At 49.2% G+C, this 25,254-nt stretch overlaps 1 protein-coding gene across 8 annotated transcripts in view; it reads left to right on the top strand.

The window, feature by feature from the left end:
* Positions 1 to 25,254, top strand: part of EDA (ectodysplasin A) — a 61,821-nt gene that overhangs the window by 23,888 nt on the left and 12,679 nt on the right. For 7 of the 8 annotated variants that reach the window (XR_005255040.1, XM_038122819.1, XM_038122817.1 and 4 more), the window contains exon 2: positions 11,966 to 12,071. Coding sequence is in view for 7 of the 8 variants with exons in the window: in XM_038122819.1 (XP_037978747.1) it covers positions 11,966 to 12,071 (106 nt within the window). In the remaining variant the exon portion in view is untranslated. Of the gene's footprint in view, positions 1 to 7,238; positions 7,484 to 11,965; positions 12,072 to 25,254 lie in introns of those variants that run through there. The other variant, XM_038122820.1, reaches the window with a different exon arrangement.

Below are 25,254 nucleotides of genomic sequence, written 5' to 3'. Positions count from 1 at the left end.
TCCTGCTCTGCTCACTCACTGCCCACCTCCACCCTGCACCTCTCCAGGCTAATAATAAAAATCAAATTGTTTTCTCTGCTGGAGAAAGAAAAGGAGAGTCAGAACTGAGGCTGATGTGATCCAGACCAAGCATTTCCCTCTCCTTTGGGTGCTGGATGTCCGAGTTCTCTGGGAATTAAAACCACCAGATGCATTTCTGCCCTTGGGCACCCCGAGCTCCCTGCAGCAGCATTCCCAGTATCCTTCTCTCCACATGGGATCCTCAGTCATTTGCTTTTTCCTGTTGCAACGTTACAAATTTCTGCTGCCCTGGATTTTATTTGTGGGTTTTTCAGGCTTAGCAGGTAATGGTTATAAATGGAAATTTGACTGCAGCACGTGGTTTCTGGCTGCAGTAAATTCATTCCCTGCGGGCTTGGGGACGGATCCCATGTGTTTTCTCCAGTGCAATGGTTGTTTCAAACATCCATCTGCTTTATCTGCTGTTGTGTTTACAGTTCCCCTTTGTAGTTCCCAGCAGCATCTCCTCTCTCTCCTCTGCTCTTGTTTATTTAAGGTTATGGTAAAATATCCCTCTCGTTTGGAGCTGGTTTGTGGGAGCCTTTCCCAGCTTGGCTGATCCCAGGGGTCAGGGGAATAAAAATCCTGAACCTGATCACCCCCGGGGAATCCCACAGTGGTGGCTCCAGCTGGTGCCTGGTGTTGTTGCTCCTCAGGAATGGGATTTTAGCCAGATCCTGCCCTTGACCTTCCGGCGCTCTGCAGGCAGCATGGCTGGTCATTATTGAAAAATAAAGGGTTTGATCCACTCAATTTGTAGCAAAAGTTGACCAGTGGACTCATCTTTGTTTGGGTATTGAATTGTGTGATGTCTCTGGTTGTTTGTCTGTCCAAGATGATTTAGGAAACCAGTTTCAGCTTTAGAAAAAAAACCAACAAAATAATACAACAAACAAACCCAAACCAAGCTGTCTGAAAAATCCTAGGAGGATATATTTGATACTTTTTCCTGGCAAAAGTTAAGCATTTTCCATCCTTCTTCAGTTTCAAGCCTTCAGAAGGTTTGTGGGTCCTTCTCCAGCACGTGGTGATGCCTCTCCATGTCCAGGCAGGAGCCACAGGGAGCACCCCGGGGCTCCACAGCCTTTGGAGTTTTCCTCAGGTTTTGTGTCCCCATCATGGGCAAAATATGACCCAGGATGACATTTGGAGAGGTTGCAAAATTCTCTCTGTAAACAGTATTTTATTTTTTTTTCTTATGCTGAGCCCCAAGCGATGTCACTGCTTGTCTCGCACAGAGAAGTAGGAAAACAGTCCCTGGCTGCAGGAGGGGGTTGTTTTCCTAATTTTCCTTCACCACAGCAGCATTTCCTGTTACTGGTGAGTGTGTGGAGTGCCCCTCCAGCTCATGTGTCACCCCAAGTTGTGTGCTGTAGTTTTGTGGGACTCTGGAGAGTGGCTTTGGAGTGGGACCTGGAGTGCCAGGACAAGGAATGGCTTCCCACTGCCAGAGGGCAGGGTTAGATGGGATATTTGGAAGCAATTCCTGGCTGTGAGGGTGGTGAGGCCCTGGCACAGGTTACCCAAAGAATCTGTGGCTGCCCCAGCCCTGGAAGTGTCCAAGGCCAGGCTGGATGGGGCTTGGAGCTGCCTGATCTGGTGCCCCCATGGCAAGGGGTAGAACACGATGAGCTTTAAGGTCCCTCCAACCCAAACCAATCTGGGATCCTATGGTCTTGAATTCCCCACCCTTTGCTGCTGGAATTGTCTCTTTTCCAGGGTCAAAAGCTGCTGGCCAGCTCCAGATAGTCCAAGCCAGTTGAGCCTCATTTTAGCCACTGGGTATGGACAGACCTGCCCATGAAATTCTTTTTCTGTCTCCACTTTTTTTTTAAGCTTCCAGTTTTTTTAACCTTCTGGGTTCTTTTAACCTCCCAGTGCCTCAGTTTTACCATAGGATGGAGAACCATCTGCTGCAGAGGCATGAGCACCATCCAGGAGCTGAAATATGAAATCCTTTATTACTTACTTAAACTCCTCTCAACAAACAACTCAGCCAGCACAAAACCTTTTTCCTTCAGCCTCACAGAGTCAGAACATGTCATAGGGGATGTTGAGCTAGCGCTGCTCCCTCCCAAGAGCTGCCCCAGCCCGACACGAGGCAGCTGTGCAGCAGCTGGCCTGGCTGCTTGGCTGGAAACATCTGGATGGGCTGCGGCGCATGGCGGGAGCCGCTGAGCCGATGCTGCTGTGCAGCCTCGGGCGCTGTTTGAAGATGTGCGTCGGGCTCTGCACTTCAAAGCCCGCCTCAGAAAGGCTTGGCTTGCACAAACTCACACCTCTGCCTCTGCTCTGGGGCTGCCGTGGCTCCCACCCGCAGCCAGAGCCCCGGGAGTGCCGTAGTTGAGGTTTGTTTGCTGGGAAGATGATGGAATTCCCGTGCGCAGCTTCACGATCCACTTGCTCGTGCCGTGCCAGCTGCTCGCGCTCACTGGCCAGGCCGTGGGGGCTTGGGATGGGTTGTTTGGATGGAAAACGGAGCTGTTGCCATGTGGAGACGGAGTGGGGGAATATTGTTCTGATTAGGAACTGTCTGGTGCTTGCAGCAGCAAGTGGAGCTGGGTTTGGTGGCCCCAAAGCTGGGCCTGGAGCGCGCACAGTGCAGGGACTGGCTGTGAGATAGCAGCTTGGAAGGATCACATTCCTGAGCTCCTCCCAGCTCCTTTTCCCAGAGTTTCCACAGCACATCGTGGTGTTTCTGATTCAGCCCATCCCTCGTAGCTCAGGGTTGTGCTGTTCCAGTGCACAGGCCATGGTGGGGCAGAGCCAGCCCGGTGCTCACGGTTGATCCCACGGCACCACTCCAGGCACTCCACGGAGCCACCAGGGATCCCATGTGCCTCCTCTGACTCCCTCAGCTGCTCACATATCCCAGAGCACATTCCAAGGGTGAGGAGATGGCACAGCTGGCAGGTGGGTCAGGCTGCCACAGGTTTGCTTCTGGAGGGGTCCATCCCAGAAGTGCTGGGGTGTTCTTTTCCCCTCATGCCGGTGGTTTCGGTGGGTGCCATGGCTGTGGGAGCTGCTCCAGGTGTCCTCACTTCCAGAGGAGACAATTCCTGCTGCTGAGCTCACACAGGCAGGGGAAGCCAGGCTAGGAGGGGACTAAACAGCAGTAGAATTTGAGGTTTTTTATAATAAAAGTGGTTTTTTCCACCACTGGCACAGGGTGCCCAGAACAGAGGTAGATACCCCAACCCTAGAAATATTCAAGGCCTGGTTGGATGAGGCTTGGAGCAACCTGGACTAGTGGAAGGTGTCCCTGCCCATGGAGGGGTGGGCCAAATACTCTTGAAGGTCTCTTCCAGCCCAAACCATTCCATGTCTCTATAATCCAATTTTTGGGAAGCAGGTTGTTTATCTGGAGGCAGCTTCTCCAGTGCTGAGAAGCCCCTTGGTTCTCCCTGGACCCAGGGCGTGAGGGGACATTCCCTCTTCCCCCCATTTCCATGCTGTGTCCAGTTGGCTTCCAAGGAGTCCCTGTAGGATCTGGAGTTTTGCAATTCCTGCATGAAGGAGCATCTCTGGCACTGCACCCAGCCCTGCCTTGCGGGGACTTGTTCCCCTGGCTGTGCCCGGAACGGAGCCTTGCAGAGCTCTTAATCCTGTCTGCATGAGGTCATTGGCTCCTTGACGTTAATTGCAGGGGATCTGATTAATTAGGCAACAGAGCGTAATTTATTTGAGCAGATTATTGTATAGAATTAACCAGGCAGTCACTGTCTCCCACCACAATTCCATGCATCCTTGCAGGTGTGGGAATTGCCATTAAAACCTTCACCCTTGATGTGGATGGCTGGGTAATAACTGGATTATTTCCCAGTTGCTGCAGTGGGATGTTTATCCACACTGTTTCATGGATGCATTATTTTGGGGGTGTTATATTTTCAGCAGACTTGTTTTCATTTTAATTCAATTCAATTTGGACTACTTGATTCCCTCCTCCTGTTTCTTTCCCTTCCGTTCTTCTTCTTCCAATAAAACGTCACAAAAATTAATCCCCACCGAAGGCCAAATTTGACATTCAGATTGAGAAAAGAGGATTTTAAAGCCCTTATGCTGAAAAGGGAAAAAAATGCTCTCAGACAGGAAGTCTTGGATTTGTTATGGAACAAGGAAAAAATGTTTTTAAAACTTTAGCATAGAATTATGAAATCCCAGGATGGTTTGTCCTGGAAGAGACCTCAAAGCTCATCTCAATCCACCCCTTTTCCATGGGCAGGGACACCTTCCAATAGACCAGGATGTTCCAAGCCCTGTCCAACCTGGCCTTGGACACTTCCTTAAACAGCTCAATTATCTGAACAGCAGAAATATTTAAAAATTATGAAGATTTTTGAAGATTTCCCCCCCAAAACCCAATAGGAGGGGTTGTCTGAGAGCAAGGGCAGAATGAAGTTCATCAGCTCCAGTGTCTGACAGATGTTCTCCTGTAACTTTCTCCCATATGGATCCATCTCCATCAGTGAATCCAAACCAATTCTTTGCTGCAGCTGTCCCACTCTGGGCAATGGGGTTATGTAGAATGGAGATAATAGGCCAAACACCAGAGAACTGAAAAATGCCATAGATTTGGATCCTGCAGCCACATTCCCAATGGAAAGCTCCAGAGCAGAATCTGGTTGGTCACTTCCTGCAGGAAGAGGTGGCTTGGCCGCCTGGAGTGTTTCTCTGCTTTGGAGACAGGTTCAAAAAGGGGACTGTTCATTGAATCAGCTGCTCTTCCCAGATGTTGGGATTTCAGTGCTCCTGTTTCTTGACAAACATCTGGAATTGGTAGGAGTTGAAGGAGCTGGGTGGCAAAGAAGCACCTTCAGTGGAGGTGATCCAGAGCATCCTCTGGGAATGGTCCCTGTGCACGTTATGGTCCATGTTGTGTTGGCTGTGGAAGCAGCTGAGGTCATTGTTCCTGCCATGACTAGCGGGACCTTCCAGGTATTCCTAAAAGTGTTTTCAAACCTGGCAAAAGGAGTTTTTCTCCTAAGGAGGAGCCCCAAGGGTGAATCCAGGCTGGAGAGAGCCCAGTTCTTTATTTTGCAGGGAACAGAAGTGCTGCAAGGGAAGCAGCAGGGCCCTGAAGCTCTTTGCTGGAGCAGCTCCTTATTTGGGGAATATTTTTAAGAGGGATTCTGGCTTGAGGAGGATTGTGCTGTTGACCTCATGTTGTCCTGGATGTGCTGGAGAAGCTTCAGATCATGAGAAGCAAGAGCAATGGTGCATCTGGAGGATGTAAGAGGAGCTGTGGCTGATACGGAATTGCTGAGGGTTGGGTTCCCCCAAATAAGTGTCTGCTGTGTTTTATAAAATGCATTAATATTTTGGGAATATAACTGCTCAAATAAGGAAGGAATTGCTGTTGGAATGCAGGAGAAGAACCCATGACCTCCATCTGGAGGGGGGCGTAGCCCAGCTGGCTGAAAATTGGCCTGAAAAGGGCTACAAAAGCTAATTAAAATGTGAAAAACTGAGAATTCCTGCTAATAGACAGCAGATCCCTGCCTGGCGCTGCTTCACAGCTAAATTTGATTTCCTTGGGAGGCAAAAGGAACTGATTTAAGTTCCTTACCTTGCTGACATTGATCCCTCTCAGCATTTAATCAGCCTGTTCCCAGCAAGGAACTTCCCGTGGCTCTGCTGTGCCGGACCTGGAGCCTGAAGCAGGAATCTCTTATTCCTGCTACCAGTAAAAAATTCACTGCAGGTGTCTTCATGTGCAGTGTTAAACTCAGCTTTGACCTTGTTCTGCTCACATCTGGGTTGTGTTTGAGCTTTCCCTTCAGTGCCAGCAGGTGCAAGGAATGGGAAGCCTCAGCCGTCGCTCAGCTGGAGCCGTGTCCACCTCCGTGGCATTGTCCCCCCATCACAGTCCTTGTGGGAGCCACCAGCTCCCCTCCAGCACAAGGCAGCTCCAGGGAAAGGCGTCTTAGACAAGTGCATGGATAAACAGCCTCGTTTAACAAATTGTGGTCTTCCAGGGTTGAGGTGGGGCTGGTTTGGGGTCAAATTTGGCGATTTTGGTGATTGAGTCAGGGAAAGTTGTGGGGTGTGTGGAATCCAGGGATTTGGACTGTAGACCTGGTTCCATTTTGCACTGAAACCAATTTTCTGTGGAAGTTTAGGACAGAAAGTGTTTCTGAGGGTTCCAGAGGTTATTCTCTCTGTCTCAAGGAATGCTGGAACCTTCCTTTTCCAAAGGTACACTTCACTCCTCCCATGAGGAGCAAATCCACCTGCCTGCCCCTCTGCCCTGTCCTTACCTGCCGGGTTTACCTGCATTTGCTCCAGGTTCCCTGAGCTGATTGAAAGTAAAAATCAAGTGGTGTGTTCAGTTGGGTCAGTGGTGGAAATGTGAGTATTTGGGATGCTGCTTACTGAACTAAGCTGAGTTTGAGCTGAGGAAGGTTTGGATTAGAGGAAAGGAGGAAATTCCTGTTTGGACTTGGAGTTGCAGGATGTGATCACTGCTGTCATAGATCTGCTTAAAGCCCAGTTCCACATGGAAAGGAGGAAGAGAGAGGGAAGGTTTTGGGAAGGGTTTGGATCTGAAGAGAAGTTTATAAGGTGTTTTAATTGTTCTGAAGGCAGGTAATTCCCTATGTCCATCGCTTTGGCTTGGATTGAGAACTGGCAGTTGGATTTAGGGTTCTTTCCTGCAAAACACTGTGGCTTTCCTGGGTAATGAATGTAAAATACCAATAAATCCTGGGAAAACCTGTTCCCTCCTCTTCCATTGGTCTTCATTCGGTGTCTGTTACTGGAGTGCTTGGAAGACCTGAGTGTCATTCCCTGGCCTTCTCCAAACTGGGACTGCACAGTCCTTGGGAGAGGATTTGGACCCAGTGCTCAGCATGTTGGCAGCATCTCAAATCCTGTTCCCAAAAGCACTGGTGACATGTTTAGTGTGTAGATGTGCTGAGAGGGGAGTTCCTGCCCTCTGGCAGGTGCTGTGCCCCCAGGCCATGGCATTCCATGGTCCATCTCCAAGTCCAAGGTCATCTCTCTGTTCTAGTGGTCAAACGCTCCCTTGCCTCCTTGGCTGTCATTTTTGTGAAGCTCCTCACAAGTGCTGGGAGGGAGGTGGCTCTGTTACAGCTCCTGCCTAGGCCAGAGCTCAGTCCCTCCTCCCAGCCAGACTTCCTGCCTGGATAAGCATCACTGGTGGTTTGGGATGATAGAACAGCTTTGGGTGGAAAATGCTTTGGAAGTTCCCTGTCGTGTCTGAAAACCAGTGAGAATCCTTGAGTGCAGATTGGAATGAGGAAGAGTTGGGATTTTGTATCAACTCCAGGGTGAAGGATTGTGCCTTTGGGATCCTGGGCTTCAGGATGAACAGCTGGAAAGAGCAGGAATGTGCCTGGAGTTGGGAGGGAAGGATGACAGAGATGAAGCAACAGGGACCAGAGGAGTTCTGGGCTTCTTGAAGGTGAGGACCAAACTGGAGCTTCACACAGCAAAAGCTGAGGCAAGGGGTTTGTTATCGTGTGGAGCCTACTCCAGAGCCCTGGCAAGGATTCCCACAGCCAGCTGGGAGTACCAGGTTTGGGGAGGAAGGTGGGTAGGGGAGGTTGTACCATCTCTGCTCTCTCCATCTCTGGTCCTCCCCTCATGGTGTTGATCATATTCCACGAGTTTTGCAGGCAGGGCTGTGGCTTGTCCTGCAGACAAGACGCGGTGTCAAAGTTCTGTCACGTTGAAATGGGAATTGTTCCCTCGTTTGCTCCTTGCATTTTTATGAGGAGCAAGAAATGATGACAAAAACAATTCTTAAAATATGTGGGATGGGGTTTCTTTTCAATAAAGCAAAGCTACTCCTCGAGCTTCTTTCCGAGCTGGTGGAATATAAATTATCTACTTGATCTTTTTTTTTTTTTTTTTTTTTTTTCACCACGTGTGACCAGAGGCAAAGCTCTGGAGGACAATGGGGCTGATATTCAAGTAGCTGCTCCTCTGAACCACAGGCTGAACTTGAGAGCACCAGAAAAACAACAATATTGCTTGCAGAGAATGCTGCTGCAGAGCCTGGGCTGGTTCTTAGGCTCCTCACTCTGCAGATCTCCCAAACTGCAGAGGAAGAGGGAATTTGACTTTAGCAATCCCGTTAAACACTCGTGCAAGAGGGTGAGTTCATGCTTTTTTTCTGAGGTGCTTTAAGACATTGCGCTGTGGCTTCTGGATGAGATCTTTAGCTGGACTTGCTTTGTCAGGAGGAAGTGGGAGCTGTTAGAGGCAGAAAAATCTTTTGGTTTTTTTCACTTTTCACCCAAAAGGCCTTGTACACCTAAAGGTTTGGGTGTTTTTCCCTTCTGCAAGAAGAATACACTTGTTCTTCCTACCAACTTAGCCTAAGGAAAAATCCACCCTTTGTGCATAATTGCATGGGGTGAGTTATACTTTTCTGCTTTTCTTCCTTTGAAGCTGTTTGACCATTGGAAATACATTCCCTTGGTGTCCAGTGGCTCTTCAAGGGACTTTTGACCAGGGCCTGGGGTGACAAGACAAATAATATTTAATGAAAAATTATAATACCTTTCTTTATCCTTACTAGCATGGAGTGTGGAATGTCCATCCTACAAATGAGTTTCAGAGGCCCTGTTATTTTGGCAGTTCCCCCTGTGCTCCCTTGACATCCATCCTCCAGCAGCTTTGTCCAATGTTCCCAGGCAGGTTCTGCAGGGAAAACCAGCTCTGTGTGCCTTTGTTTTGCTTTATTTTGCCCAGAGAAACCGAGGCAGATCCGATTCCCTCCGGCGAGCGGTGCCTGTGCTATTGTTTCCCAGGTTATTTTGAGGAATGCCTTCCCCTGAGATTTTTCCTGTGTTGGCTTTTTGACCTTTTTGCATCCTATAGTGATTCTCTTGATTAAACCCACGGTGTTTCTAAAATTAAGGGTGATTTGAGGGCTTTAGCGTGGAGGAGGAGGGAAATGGGGATTCTTTGGACTGTGCAGGGAAGATACCTGCTCCCAAAAAAGAAGCCGTGTGTGCTTGACTCCCGAAAAGCTCTCTGTCTCTAAAAGTGCTCAGGCTGAGAGAATCAGCTCTCTGTGACTTCAAGGATGAGGAGTTTCAGTGAAATCATGGACTGGGTAAGAAATCCTTTTAGAATTCCCCAGAAGGTGGCACAGCCCTATGAGCCCAGGGTTGATGCAGAGGAAGGAAGGTGCCTTAAAGATGATTTTGTTCCACCCCTTGCCATGTCAGGGACACCTTCCACTATCCCAGGTTGTTCCAAACCCCAATGTCCAACCTGGCCTTGGGTGCTTCCAGAGATCCAGGGGCGCCACAGCTTCTCTGGGCAACCTATGCCAGGGACTGACAGGCAGGAATTTCTTCCCAGTATATCACTGCTGTCTCGGGGGTGGTGAATGGAAAAAGCACCCGCGCGGAGCCGGCCGCGACTCCGAGCCGGACACAGACGGGCCCTTCATGGCCGAGCATCCCCCGACCTCGGGCAGCTGCAGCCCTGGAACAACGGGGCCCTTGAATCCCCTGAGAGGCACTTGGCCTTTGGGAGCTTGGGTGGCTGCAAGAGACTTGGTCACCCTTCGCTGCCCCTGACCTTCCCAGAGATCTGAGCGTTCCCTCCATCCCGAGCAGGACCCCTGATCCCTCCGTGCCAGTCACTGGAGGGTCAGTGCTGTTGTTGCTTCCATAATTCACAGCACTGTGGAAGGTCCACCCTGGGGATGGGCCCCTCTCTCTGCTCACACGGGTTGTGGCCGTTCCCAGGTTGGGTGTGTCACTGCTCCTGGAAAACACGGTTTCGTGGCGGGTGTCCCAAAGCAGCAGCCGCTGTGTTCACAATTAGTGTCTCTAGCTACTTTCATGGGTTTGTTTTCTAAGTTAAAGGTGTGATTCAGTCATTCACCCTCGCTGACATTTCTCTTTCTGACTAGAAATACAGAGTTTAATGGACAGATTACTTTTAGCCAAAATTCAGTGTTTTTCTGAGTGGTCAGTGATAAGTGACATCAGATTAAAACCTGGAGCAGAGCAGTGGAGTTGGGGTTGTTCAGCCTGGAGGAACAGCCTCTGTTTCTATTACAGCCTCTGTTACCCTGTTCTGTAAAATCCAGGAATGATCCAGGCAATAGCAGCATTCCAAAGCCACGCTGAGGATTTCATTGACACTTTAACCCAAATTATAATGCAATTTATTCCTTCAATTAGTTCTGCAATGTCTCAACATGAGTTAAATAAGGGGTTTAAAGAGAAATTCACTTTTTCTCATCCCTGGCTGTGCTGTGGTGTGTCAGGAAAGGTGCTGGTGGTGCCTGCAGCAGCATCCTGCTCCAGTGTTCCACACCTGTGCCAGTGCAGTGGGATGTGGGAGGTTGGGAATGTGGTGCTTTGGGAATTGTTCTCATCCCTTATTCCTTGTTGTAAACCACAGCCTTCAGTTGTCCATCCAGCTCTGTAAGTGGCCTTCCTCAGGCAGGTAAGCTTTACTCACTGTTGCCTTTTAGGGACGTTTAAAAGCCCAGTAGTGGGATTTTGGGAAGCTGATCCTGTGTCATCCCACAGCGTTCCAGGGTCCTTTCAGCCACGACATCATCGAAGTGACAAACACCCAGGAATTTTGCAGACCTGCCTGCCCAGGGGCAGAAGGAAATAGCAACAGATTGGGAATTTGAGAAATGCTTTGGGGGTTCTTCTTTGGAAACTAAGGGGTTTCCAAACATTTCAGTTTGTGAGTCTGCAGCCGAGCTTGTTGGAGTAAAGCAAAATGCAGAGGTAAAATCTGAGTGAAGGACTGGGATGCTGAGGCTGGGAGGGGAGCTGTGCTAGGGAATACCTTGGGAATGGGAGGGAGAGGGGAGGTGAGAGCCCTGGGGCTTGTGAAAAGCCAAGGGCCTTGTGCGATTATTGCTCTTGATAGGGACTTTTATGGGCTGGAGCTTAACGAGCCCGGCAATTCAGGGGAGGTGTTTGTTCTTCTCTGCTCTTTCAAAGATGCTTTTGATGCCCCAGGTTTTGTTCTCAGAACAATGATGGGTTCGATAACCTTTGGGGCTGCTTTTTGAAGCCTCCTGGTTCTTGTCTCGGGCTGTGGTTTTGTTTTGCTGTGTATTTACAGCTGAAATAAGCAGCTCGGGTTTCTCGAGCGAGAAAACCCCATCCTAGTCGGAGCAGCCCTGGCTGTTGGATGCAGTAACACACAGAAGGTGTTTGGTCCCTAATTGATCTTTGACTTCCCTTTTTTATGAAGTGGAAATAACAGGAAAATGCCGCTGGTGATGAACTGCTGCACCCGGGGGTAGCTGGGATTCTGGTTTCTCACCCCAAACTCCAATTTCTGGGTCGGGATGTTGATCTGTTAAAGACTTTTTAGGGCAGCAGTAATTTTTTCCTGAATAAGAGGTCGCTACATAAAATTTTTGCCTCCTGGCAAATCTCGTGTTACAAATGTTGCTGTAGGTTTAAAGTGTTAATTTATGTGGTATATTGGGTTGGATTTAAAGGTCCCTGAAGACCTTTGAATCTCAGTAGCTAATGAGGCTTGCAGAGAAGAGTTTGAGAGAGGCAAAACTTACTGGCAGTGAGTAATGCTGGAGAAGGAGATCCAGGATTGCGCAAGTTTTGCAGAGAAAAATTAGGAATTATCGCATCGGCCTTTGAGTTGTTTGATTATTTCCAGCCATAGGTCTCCCTGCAGCCCTGCAGCCTGCAGTCCCCCATCTCTGGGGGAAGGATTCTCCGTGCTGAAACCCCTCAGGCAGAGTTTTCCCAAGTCCTAGACTGCTTCCAAGGGGACTTGGGATGAGCTGAGATCTATGAGCAGCCATCTCGCATCCTCGTCTCTCCCGCTCATCCCTGCTGGAAAGGATTTGGCATTTAGGTTCCAATCTCTCTGCTTGGCTGAACCGGCTGTGCAAAGATGCTTAAACTTGTCCCTCTCCTTACAGCTGGCCTTGCTGAACTTCTTCCACCCCGAGGAGAAGCTGCACGTTGGAGAAGAAGGGAGACGCGTCCGTCGGAATAAAAGGAGTAAAGGCAGCGAAGGGCCCGACGGTGAGTCCTGCTCAGCTTCTCATTGATTTTGGTCCCCTCCCAGATGAGGAATTCCAGGAGTTCTGATTTCTGCAGCTGTAGGACTTGTGTGAATTAATGCTGCTTAGGAATTCCATCCTTGACTCCCAGAACTGTGCTTGTTTAAGGCTTTAATTTGTAATTGTTTGCCCTTATTTGTTGTCCTGCACACCCAGCTTTACTAAAAATCATCAAGGAGCTTTTCACAATCCAACAAACAGCTGGGAATATCTACATCCCAAACTGGTGACTGCTTTAAGGGAGTTTTGAGTTGCTATGGAGTCTCAGGTGGGGCCAAAGCCCATGTGAAGGGAAGACAAAGTTGTACAAAGCTTGGATTAGAAGAGCAGAAAGGTTCCTTCTTTCTTTGTGTTTGTCATCACTCAATGACAGGAGCATGAACTCGTGAAAGAGCTCTCCTGCTTCCATATTGCAGGAAAGAACAGATCCCCTTTTATAGGAGCAGAGAAAGGACTGGATTCTGGAAAGGTTCTGTGCCCAAGTCCTTTCTCCGTTATCATCATTAGTGTTCCAGTCCAGCTCTGTGAATTTCCCATCTCCCCTGAAACCTTTGCAGTTTCCCAGTGGAAAAGCATTTCCCTGTGGCTCTGCTCCAAGAAAGAGCTTGGTGAAACTCCCTGGATTCCTCTTGCCCAGAATGCTGACAAGTCTGATGCATTTGGTACAGACTCCCTGAGTGATTCCAGCCCCATGTGGGCCCTCAGTTTTGGAGCTGGTGTCGCTCTGGTACTCACATGGCTCAGGCAGCATCCCAGTCCTTTTCCCAGTCTCCTTGAAATCTATCTCAGTGTCTTCACCAGTTGCTTGTCTAGTAGCAAGTTCCCACTGGAGGCGAGCGGAGTTGATGGAGCGCTGCTGGCAGATGTTGGGAGGGATTAACTTCATCCCTCAGGCTGCTTCTGCCTTGCCAGATGTGCAGAGAGCTGCTGAGGAGAGATAGGGAGGCTGAAGGTTGGTGTCTGAGGAGGGTTTTGCCCATCATCCTTGTGCCCAGTGTTGTCCTTTCATCACTGGCATTCCGTTCCCTGATTTCCCTGATGCTCCCTGGATGCTCATTGAGTCAATCCAGAAGTGCAGAGCACTTCCACCCTTATCTAGTCCTGGGAGGGGAATGGAACTGGGAAGGGGGCTCAGCCTGGAGAAGAGGAGGCTCAGGGGGACCCTTCTGGCTCTGCAGAACTCCCTGACCAGAGGGAGCAGCCAGGGGATGTCTGGTCTGCTCCCAGGGAACAGGGACAGGACAGGAAGGAATGTCTTCAAGCTGTTCCAGGGGAGGGTCGGGTTGGACATCAGGAGGAATTTCTTCCTGGAAAAGGTGGTGAGGCACTGGAAGGGGCTGCCCAGGGAGGTTTGGAGTGCCCATCCCTGGAGGTGTCCAAAGAACACCCAGACATGGCACTCTGGGCTGGGATCGGTCGCAGGTTGGACTCGGTGGTCTCAGAGGCCTTTTCCAGCCCCACTGATCCTGTGATTCTTACCTCTGTCTTTTTGAAAATGAGGCATTTTGACCCCACAGGTGGTGGAGATGGGAAAAAACTGCCAGAGTGACAGGTTGTGTCCGTCTGGCTTTGGCAAGTGGTTGCCCCACGTTTGGCTGTGGTGGTTTTAGAGCTGCACTTAACACGTGGGAGCTGTCAGGGCAGGGCTTGACCTTGTAACAACCATAAAATCGAGAAACAAACAGAGCCACGGCCTTGGGGAGCTCAGGCTGTTTGTTTTAGACCTTTGTGAAGGAATCTTGCTGTCAGAGCAGGGCAATGAATCATTAAACTAATAAATAAAATCATGTCATGGTCCTGATAACACCGTTTTCTTCGTGAGTTTCGCAAAGGGAAAGTTGATCAAATCTTTGATCTCCAAAGAGCCTCCCAAAGATAAAAGTGGCTGAACTATAAATTCCCAGAAGGAAGGAGATGTGCTTTCCACTTGATGCCTCGCTAATATTTGTCTGGAATTAATTTTATGAACTTTCAAGTGCTTTTACACATGCAGGGAAAGACCAAAGTGATCTGAGCATGGAGGCTGGGGCTGGAGGGAGGCTGCTCCGACCCTTCCCAGCTCTTCCAGTCCTGCTCATCCTGGTACCAGCAACAGGCTGGCTTGGATGATTTCTAAACATCAGGGAGAACATGGTTCCTTTCCCAAAAGCTTTTTCTTTTTGGAGGATTTGCTTTCAAGCCTTTTGCTGGGAAAGAAGTGATTCTGGGACAGGGCAGAACTGGTTCTGTGCAGCCAGGGGAGGGTGATGGTCCTGGCTGTGCCCAGAGCACGGAGCCACAGGGATGGGACATGGGAGTAACAAAGCTGCTTTGGTGCCTCTTTGTTCAAAAATCCAAGGAAAATTGTGTGCAAAGCCATCAGTTGGATCCTGTCACTTTCCAACAGGACTCTGGAATTTCAGGGGCTCCTCCTTGGAGGACTCTGGTTTCAGCCTTCTGACCCCTGACATGTTTTATGGTTGGGTTTGCTTAATTTTGGGTTGTGGCCCTGCACCCATGGTGCCCTGGGGCCACTTAAAGCAGCTGAGGTCGTGTCCTGGCCAAGGTCCCTCTCCTTGTCCCTGCATCCCCTCAGCCCTGGGGCATCCCATGGGATCACGGGGGGCTGGTGCCTGTCCCAGTCCTGGGATCATCATCCTGAAGCCACTTTGCAGTCCATGCCACCAGACCCAACTTTTGCACCGCTTTAAAAACTGCCACCAATTTTTCCAGCTTCTCAAGGCCCAGGATTATCCCTTTGCACTCTGTTTTTTCTGCCTCTTTTCTCCTCAGTGTTCCCATCTCCACCTGTTGCTTCTTTTCCTTTGATTCTCCAAAACCTGCCCCTCTCCAATGCCTCTTCCCTGTTTTCTCCTTTCCCCCTCCTTCCCTTTTGCCCTGGTGTATTTATGCTGCCGTGGAACTGCTGCTGCTCCCAGATGAACAAATCATTCTGGAGCTGCTAATTAGCAACAGTTGTGCTAAAAGGAACCATCAAGGATGTTAAATTAGTCCACTTTTAAATAAACTGGGTATGAAATGTTAGATCTCTATTCCCAGAGTGCCAGTAAAAATGCTGCTGGCTCTTTGCTAACAAAGCCAAAATCTGGGAGTAGCATGGTTGTAACTCCAGAGACAATTCCGTGCTCTGGAGGTTATAAATAATGACAGAGCATTTACAAAGCAGATGTCAATAGGACTCTTTAAAAAACATTGTTTTAAACAAATAAAATAGTTTCTTTTTCTCCTACTTTCATCTCTGTTCCCAGTTAGATCCCTGCCGGGCTGCTTTCCTGGTTTCTGGGTTTTTTTTGCATTTTGGGTTTGGGGTTGTTGGTTTGTTGGGTTTTTTTTTTTCCTTCCTAGATTTTTTTTCATATTGAACTTGGTGAGAAACATCAGGGATTGTTCTCCAGGCTTTGATTGGGAGCATGGCAGCTGGGAAGAGGCTGAGCAGATGGCTGGCCTTAAGCTGACAACAATTTGGTTCCTACTACTTTGGCAGTTCTTCCTGCCGAGGAAAGTCCTGGAGGAGAACTCCAGCACTGCAAATGGCTTTGGGTTGAAAGGAAAATTAAATTCTGGGGGATTTAAAGCTCTTCCCCATCCCTGCTCCTACCTGGAGCTTTGGAAGTGATGCTCCAGCTACGTGGGTCCAGTTTCCCCCTCTTAGGATTTGCTTGGTGGTTTTAGGGTGATTTCACAGTGGTTTTAGGATGGTTTTAGGGTTGGTTTTGAAGAGGTTTAGAATGGTCTTACAATGGTTTTTGGGTCGGTTTTGGATGGTTTAGCAGGTAGCTGATGCCAGAGCCTGGCTTTTAGAGTGGTTTTAGGGTGATTTTAGGGTTGGTTTAGGGTAGAATCTGCATGTTTTCTGGATGGTTTAGCAAGTAGCTGATGCCAGCCTGGCTTTTAGGATGGTTTCTGGGTGGTTTAGTAGGCAGCTGATGCCAGAGCCTGGTTTTTACGATGAGTTTAGGATGATTCCTGGATGATTTAGCAGGTAGCTGATGCCAACCTGGCTTTTAGGATGTGTTTAGGATGGATTTTGGAAGTTTTTGGGATGATTTAGCAGGAGCTGATGCCAGCCTGGTTTTTAGGATGTGTTTAGGATGGATTTTGGAAGTTTTTGGGATGGTTTAGCAGGTAGCTGATGCCAGCCTGGCATTTAGGGTGTGTTTAGGATGGATTTTGGAAGTTTTTGGGATGGTTTAGCAGGTAGCTGATGCCAGTGTGTCTGTGGCTCCCCCCGGGCAGCCCCCAGTCCCACAGGTGCCCTGTCCCAGCCATCCCCCTTTCCCGACCCAGCAGCACTGACGATGCAATCGGACTTTGTTTCCACACTTTTTTTAACATCCAGCTCACAATAGCAACTTTTCCTGCTGGCTTCCTCTCCTGTGGAAAGGGCAGGTTCGTCCCTCTGCCTCCAGAACAATGGGTGCCTTTGTGTTGGCCCCGTACAATTCCCAAAGCCCCGGCATTCCCAGAAACACAGATGGATGCAGGGCGATAGAGCCTTATTGTGCTCCGAAACCATGGTGATGAGCACGCAGTAAATACTGGACATTTCCTGGATCCTGGAGCACAGGAGACTGCCCCAGAAGGAAAGGCTCACCACAAAGTGCTTGTTCTTACTGATTTCCCCCAGAATTTCTCTGTGATTTCCCCCTAAATGGGAGAAATTTGGAATAATGTGATGTTTTAATCTTTGGGGATAAACTCATCTCTTTCCTGGGATGTTGCTGTCAGTGTTTGTTATTACTGTGACAAAATTAAGGCTGCAGCTTATTTACATATCCTTATCTCTGTGTTATTCCCTGGCTTATGATAACAGGAATCTGTTTTGCTCTTGTCCCTAAAAACCCAGAGTGGTGTCTAGGTGCTGGTTCCAGCTCTGTTCCAGCCCTGGCACAGGTTGTGCAGAGAAGCTGTGGATGCTCCTGGAAGTGTCCAAGGCCAGGGTGGACAGAGCTGGGAACAGCCTGGGATAGTGGAAGTTGTCCCTGCCCATGGCAGGGGGTGGAATGGGAAGAGCTTTAAGGTCCCTTCCAAGCAAAACCAGTTTATGATTCTGTGATTGTGCTGAAGTCCAGAGTTCCTCCCTGAGCTCTGCGATGTTGCTGTCCCAGTTGGATGTTAAATAGGAAAAGCTGGGAGAGGCCCAAGCTCAGTTGTGTGGTGTCCAGGGTGAGGAATTATCCTGGCTCACAGGGATCACAGTGCAATAATGGTTGGTGTGTCCAGACCCATCCACAACCTCCCTTTGCCCCCTGGCTTCTTCAGCAGCCCTTCCAGTTGGGATCTGGATTGTTCCAGAAGGAACTCTGCTTCATTATTTGGAAGTACAAAGCTGTGATGAGGTGCTGCTGATCTGATCCATCCCTGGAGCTGCTCTGGGAGTGTTTGTCCTTCCCTGGTTGAGGCTGCAGGGTGGCCACTGGGAGGTTTGGCTTTGCTGAGGATGAGAAGGAATTCTCTGGTCATTGTCACCTCGGTGGCACTTTCAGACACTTGCCCTGCCTGCACTTGTGGGTGGATTCTGAGCTCCCAGGGGCTGTGCTCAAACTTGACCAGAGCTCAGCTCCTTTTCCAGCTGCACTCTGAGCAGCCAGCGACGTTATTGGAAGTGACTGGTGATTCCGTCTGAATTCCACTCCTGAGAGCCGGGGCTTTTCGGAACGCCCCGGGTCACACACTGAGCCTCAGGAGTCTCACAGAGTTCCTTGTGTTACAAAACAGGGCCAGCACTAATGAGAGGAGAACAGATGTTCCAGAGGGGCAGGAATGTGGCTGCAGCTGAGCCGTGAGTGCAGCTGAGCTGCACCGAGCGCTGGAAATGCCGGACTCCTCTGGAAGCTGCTGCTCCCTTCTCACAGCATGAGAGGCTCCATTGTCTCCCTGCTGGCGGATTTGCAGCTCAGCTTTGATTTCAGTGGATAAACCCTCAGCCAGGGAGGTTCTGCAGGCTCAGCACGTGCTCCAGGCCTGTCTGGTCGCTCCAAGTGGAGGAATTGTTGTGGAACTGGATCAGATCCACCTGAGCCCCCCGTCAGGTGCTGCCCTTGCCAGCAGCAAGGATCCTCCTCCTGCAGATTTTGGAATGAATAAGCTTGTTTTTCTGTCTGGGTATCTCATAATCCATACAAATATCTCCAAAGGGTGTCAGAGGATAGTGCCAGGCTCCAGGACAATAAACTACAACACAAGGAGTCCCACCTCAACACGAGGAAGAGCTGCTTTCCATGGAGAGGGTAGAGCCCTGGAACAGCTTCCCAGGGAGGGTGTGGAGTCATCCCAAACCCTGGAGACATCCCAAACCCACAGGGACATGTTCCTGTGTCACCTGCTCCAAAGGGTGACCCTGCCTAGGACTGGATGATCTCCAGAGGTTCCTTCCTACTATTCTGGGATTCTGTGGGCAGCCAAACCTGGAGCTGCTGCTCTGGTGGTGGCAGTTGTGATTGTCCCCACTGTGCCCTCTCTGGGCACTCACTGGAACCCTCTCGGCTGTCACAGAGCAGCTGCACCAGCCCAGAGCTGCAGAGCTCCAGTGAGGAATTCCTTGGGGAAAAAGCTGTGAATGAGGCTGGGGTTGAATGTTTTCATGAGGGCTTTGTTGGCCGTGATGTATGGAGACATTGTTGGAGTCATATCTGATCCCACTAATTCCAGCAGGATTTGGGGAAGTGCCTTAATTGCTTTCAATGGATAAATGCAAGGGTTGGCTGAGCCCATTCCCTGTGTCCCAGCTGCTGCAGGGACTTCACTTGAGTTTCCAAAGAGTGGAAACTCCTGGGTTTCCTTTTTCCCCACTTTTTTCCCTTCTTTTTCCCTCTTATCAAATTCATCCAATCCTCACAAGAGCGATGAGGTCTCTCTTGGGTTTCCTTCTTTTTCCCCCTTCTTCCCCTGTTCTTTCCCTCCTTTTCCCTTGTTCTTGGATTGATCCAGCTGCAAGTAGGTGTGGATGCATACGGGCAGATCCTTGGATATAGACCCTGCGTTTTTCCGTGTAATTAATCCATCAGTTCTCAGGCAGCTGCTCAATGCCATGGAGGTTTTCCATCCAATTAGGCAGGATTATGGATGGGAGGAGGAAAAACGCATCAAGTTCTGCAGGGATGAGACTGTCTGAGAGGTTTCCTCCCACCTGCCCTCGATTCCTTATGGATAACCACGGGAAGAGCTCATTTCAAACATCCAGCAAACAATTCGGGAGAGCCTCTCGTACTCCCACTTCCAACCTTGCTGCTGCCCCACTTGGGAATCATTTCTGCTGGAATTCATGACATATGTTCGTTGTTTATCTTAGTGGGATGTGACTGAAAATGTCAGAGTGTTTTGTGTTAGGCAACAACCGAATAAAACAAACAAAATAAAAACACAGCTGTGACGCTACGCTTCAAATTGTTGGATTTAAATATGTGGGATTGATAAAGGAAGCAAGAGGGTGCAGTGGTGGATAGAAAATCAGCCTGGTGACTCCAGCCAGCAGCCAAAAAAAGCCTTGGGATCCTCGAATTAGAACTGGGAATGTTCTTTGTCAGCTCTGCGCTTGGAATCCAACCGAAATGCCTGAAGGGAAACAAAAGGCACATCACATCCTCCTTCCAGAGCCAGCCAGAGGGTGGAAAATGAAATATGATGGCCACAGGTTCTGGTGTGAACCCCAGGAACTTGGCTGGGACTGGTGATGTGGGAGCAGGGCTGAGGAGGGTGGAGATTTCTGTTTGATTGGCTTTTTGTGTTTCTGAGGAGGCAGTGCAGGAGGATTTTGCCAGCAACAGTGGCTCTGGAGTTAATTGGGAGCAGGATTTTGTCTTTGCTCGTGACCACATTTGTGCTGTGGTGTTCTTGCACCTACTCAGAGGCTGGGGCTGTTTTTTTAGAGCCTTCTGGTGCCAGCAGCCTGTCCTGGTGCCTTGCCATTGTTCCTACAGTGGATCTGGATGGGATGGAGGAGATAAATCACCTTGGTTGTTCCTTGTGTCCTGTAAAGCCTTGGAAATTCCCATTGCAGTGAGCAGGGACACGTCTGCCTTGCTCAAGGAAGGGAGGAGGGATTTTCAGCTGAGCTCTGGCTCTTGGAGAGCAGAGTTGAGTTTGTAGGGTGGAAAGGACCCCAGGAGGTGACTGGATCCAGCCTCTCCTCCTAAATGAGACCAGCACTGTGACAGAGGTGACAACAGCAGAGGTGACAGACCTCTAAAGGACAGGTGCTGTTCCATCCTGGTTCTCCTACAATCCTGCACTTGTATTTTTCCTCATGCCAAAAAGCCCTTAGGAGGGAGATACACAGTGCTGGTGGGGCTCTACCTGCTCCAGCACCTCCCTTCAGACAGCACCTGGTGCCCTTTGAATTCATTATTCTCTTGAAGGTGGAAAAACCTGTGGAATGCATGAGCACAACTAATTCATCCTGCTCCTTTTGTCCTTTCCTTTTGACCTTTACCTGGAGCAAAAATCAGGTTGATGAGTGGTTGTCCCTTAGGTCTGTCTCCTGTTCACGCTTTGACTCTGATCATCTGCAGTAATCAGATTTTTTTCCCTTGGATGTGATTAAAGACCAAGGTAAACTACATCACAACCTACTGCCACTATTGGCATTATCTGTAAATTTGGGTTTAACTGCCCTTAGGAGCTTCACCAAATGATTCCCCAAGGAGTCCTGGGTTTTGTCAAGCCAAGCAAAAAACTCTGAGTACTGGCAGGAGGGAAAAAAACTTTCTCAACAGCAAAAAAAACCCTGTTCCTGATGAGATCTTACGTGGTCTGAAGCTGTTTGAGAAGAGAGATTGTGGCTCTCTGGCATCTCGTGTCTCTCCAGGGATTCCAGGGATGAGCTGTGACTTCCCTCCGTTTGTTTTCAGCCCGATGAGCTTGAACTGGGGGCTGGTGTTTGGGATCAGAGGAATGGGGAGGGAGCAGGCTACTGATCCATGGAGCTCCTGGAGCAGCATCTGCTCATCTGGATGACACATGGATGGAGGTTTGTCCTTTGGTGGAATGTGAGGAAAGGAGCAGGAAGGCAGCAAAGGCCACTCTCATCCCTAAGGCACCACATGAGAGATGATTCCCAGCCCTTGGTGCCGGGGCACGAGCTCTTCTCACGCCCTGTGGCCAAGCAGCCCCAGAAGTGACCTCGGTGCAGGACACTTCCCCTGGAGGCACATGGAAAGTCCATCAAAGAGATGAAGAATTGCCTCAAAAATTGGATGGAGCCAAGGGAGTGCCTCAGAAGAGTCCAAAATGAGCTGCAAACTGTCCTTGATCTCCCAAGCTGGTGGAGACCGGCTTTGGGCTGGGGCAGTCCTGCACAGGGCTAGAGAGTCATGAATGCCACTGTCCCCAAGCCATTTCTGGGGACTCAGCAGCCTCTCACTCCACAGTGGGACAGGGCAACACAAAGCAAAGACTCCTGAAATTCAGGGCTTGTGTGGTGCAGGTGGAGCAGGCTGTGATGGCCCTCTGGTGACTCTGGGAATGGCATGGGACTGAGATCCCTCTGGATGAAGGACAGGGAGGGAGCTCTGGCTTATGGCGTGCTGTTGAGGAACATCTTGATTTAAGGTGTAACCAGGCAAAGACCATTAAGGGTGGCTGTGTTCCCATGTGAATTTTAAAGAGTTTTAAAACAAGGTTGAAACAAAAGCAGGGAGAGAAGGAAAAGTGGTGGCTGAGGAAAGCTGGAATGCCCTGGGCTCTGTGCTATGGACTCACACATCCCACAGTGCTGTTTCATCCTTCCCTACTTTGTGTCATGAGTTACCTCCCCATTCCCTTACCAAACCTATTCTCTGTATTCAGATTTGTTGAAGTTAGTTCTAGTTCACACCCCCGGCTTGGGTTCCTGTGTGGGCAGCACTTTTCCTTCACTCTCAGCAGAGGATCCCTCTTCCTCATCAAAAAGCCACCTTGGGAAGATGCGCCAGAATTCTGGAGTAGCACAGGATGTGATTTACTTCTGGGATGTTTTCCTAGATTTATCATTTATCATATTCTCTAAATATTCTGCAGCAATAATCCCTAAGCTGCTCTTCAGCAGACCCATTGCTTTCTCTGGAGTTGGTAAAGAAGCACTTTCTTTTTCAGGGAAAAGGGAAAATATTCCTCTTGTTTCAGTGTTTGTATCGCTGACTGATAGTTCAGTAGGGTCCAAGAAGCTTTCATCTGGATAGACCAAATTTCCTGAAAATGTTGAAAACATATTGGTTCCAAACCTCCCCCGAAACCACATGTTCTAGATTAGGCATGTGTTGGGAGCTTTCCCCAATCCACTGGAATCTGGCATTAATAACCCCACACTTAAAAATATTTGAAAAGCTTTACATTTCTTCTGCCCATGAGAATGAAGTGAATGTCGCTGCACCAGTGCTGGAAAGGCATCTGCTGAGTTCTGGAGGTTTCTTCTTCATTGGGAAAACTGACATCCCAGATGGCAGGAGGTTCATCATCACCTGGAATCTCAAGGAACACCCAAGCTGCTCTTCCCACCTTTGGTATTGGTCAAATAGGGCTAGAGGGGTTGGTTGATGGGTAGGACTTCACCCAGAGTCCTTGAGGTTGGAAAAGCCCTCCAGGATCATCCAGTCCAAGCTGTGACTGATCCCCACCTTGTCACCAACCCAGGGCGCTGAATGCCACATCCAGGCCTTCCTTGGGCACCTCCAGGGATGGGCACTCCAGCACTTCCAGTGTTTGAAAGGACCTACAAGGAGGCCAGAGGGGGACTCGTCATTGGGAACAGTAGTGACAGGACAGGGAGAAATGGGTGCAGACTGAAAGAGGGGCAGTTTTTGGACATGTGGAAGGAATTCTTCCCTGTGTGATTGGTGACGGGTTGGAATTGATTTCAGGGGAGCTGTGGCTGCCCCTTCCTGGGAATTGTCCAAGGCCAAGGTGGAACAGGGCTTGGAGCAACCTGGGCTAGTGGAAGGTGTTCTATGAGTAAGGAGTAGCACTGGATGAGCATTAAGGTCCCTTCCAACCCAAACCATTCCATGATTCTGTGACTTAATGATTTAATGTTTATTTTATGGAAGAGTGAGAAGTGATGTGGTGTTTCTGGATGATGCTGATATCTCGTTAATCACCATGATTTTGTCTCTAATCTGCAACCTGGGATGAGGATGATTCCTCAGTACCTCCATCCTTTCATCTCCCAGGGTGGAGCAGACATGGAAACACAGAGGTGTCTCAGTTGAATTACCTGGTCTTACATGTCCCCAAACCAGTGTCACACTTAGGGAAGAAGATTGAGGATGTTCCATAGTAACTCAGTGCTGGAAAATAGGAGAAGGATCAATAATTCCAAATGAATGCTGAAAACAGGTTGGCACAGTCACCGATGGATGGATGGATGGATGGATGGATGGATGGATGGATGGATACCCAAAACTGGTGGCTGCTGCCATGTACCTTTCCCAAACTGCATGAACACCTCAAAGACATCACTTGGTGTTGTATCCTTGATCAAATGATGCTGCTAAAACATGGTTGTGGCATTCCATGGCTTTTTTCTGCTCTTGGCAACTGGGAATTCCAGCACATTCAGCACCTCTTTAGGTGTATCCTTTGTTTGGCTGATTCCTATAATGGTCAACTTTTTATAGGTTTGATATAAAATCAGCATAATTACAAAGATCTGTTCCCGTCCATAAAACCAGTTGGAACTGTTTGGCAGGAATTTAAACTATTTCTTGTTAATCCACACACACAGCTAATAAGGGAATGCAGGGGTTTTTTAATATCCTATTTATATCAGCAGATGTCCTAAAGAAGTTTGGGATATTTCTGTATTTAGAGTAAATCATAGCAGTGTGTAGCGTGCAGAAGGAGAGATTGGAGGGGGGGGCAAAGTCAACTCTATTAATCTTGCTGAGAGCAAACATGTCACATGTAATATCCTTGAGTTGCATCACCATCTGGGATTTTTCTGAAGGCCTTGGAATTGATCCAGCAGATGGTATGGCTGCAGGAGCTGGGGCTGGAACCTGCTCCCTGAAGCATGGGGAGATGTCTTCTGCTGTTGGCTGGGCCACAGCTGGGGGTTTGCACACCAAAAACTCATCTCTTGCAAGGGTTTCCCTCAGCTTCAAGTGAGATGTTTGTATCAGAACCCAAAGTGCTTCTGCTAGAAGGGGCTTGGAATTGTTTGGAGCGGCTTGGAATGGCTTGGAGCCTTCCACTTGTGGTGGCTCTGTTTGGGTTGAGGTCTTTTGTCATCATGTAGAGACATCTTTCCTGCTTGTGCCTTTCCCTCTAGGTTTACCCGTCCTGCAGGCTTGACATTCCCTCCTTTTCTGATGTCCTCCTCTTATATTTTCCCAGCAGTTGTGAAAAATCAGCTTTTGGAGGGGTCTAGCTCTGCAGTGCTGCTCACAGCCAGGGTGTCCAGTGTGCAGCATTCCTGCTCCCATCTTTCCTGGGGGAATCCTGTCCTGTGATGAGGGATTCAGCTGGTCTGAGTTACTGCAGCAGAGTCAGGGGCTTTTCCTACAGGAGATCTGGGGAAAGGGAATATCAGTGGTAGGAGCAGATCAGGTAGCTGCAATGTTTCCAGTAGCGATGGCTTTGGTGGTTAGGCAAAAATATTACCAAAAGTTACATTCCAAAGGAACTGGCAGACTTTTGGGAGACTTTCCTACAGGAGGTCCGGGGAAAGGGAATATCAGTGGTAGGAGCAGATCAGGTAGCTGCAATGTTTCCAGTAGCGATGGCTTTGGTGGTTAGGCAAAAATATTACCAAAAGTTACATTCCAAAGTAACTGGCAGACTTTGGGGAGACTTTCCAGCCATGGCCTTTGACACAGGAAGGCTCACTCTGAGCCAGGAGCTCCCCTCCAGACCTGTGCTTCCCCTTGGAAGCCTTCTCATTCCCAGCTCCATAGTCTTGGGGAGCAGTTTGGATGTGCCAGCGCTGTTCTTGAAGCCCTCCAGGTCTTCTCCTTCTTTTCCCAGTGGTGTTCTCACCCCTTTCCCAGTGCTGGTGGCCACCAAGGCAAGCTCACTTGCCCACTTCTTGCCCCTTCCAGGAGCCTTTCTGTGGAATTCCTCTAGTTTCAATTCATCTTTCTGTATCAGATGATCCAGATTGACTTTGCTGTTCCCAGGATTTCCTCAACCCTTCGCTAAGTGGCCGCAGGATTTCCCCATGTTTGCCAGAG

Source organism: Motacilla alba, chromosome 4A, assembly GCF_015832195.1.
Source record: "Motacilla alba alba isolate MOTALB_02 chromosome 4A, Motacilla_alba_V1.0_pri, whole genome shotgun sequence".
In the NCBI taxonomy this organism is placed as follows: domain Eukaryota; kingdom Metazoa; phylum Chordata; class Aves; order Passeriformes; family Motacillidae; genus Motacilla; species Motacilla alba.
The sequence above is the reverse complement of the archived record's forward strand: the minus strand, read 5'-3'. Positions and strand labels throughout refer to the sequence as shown.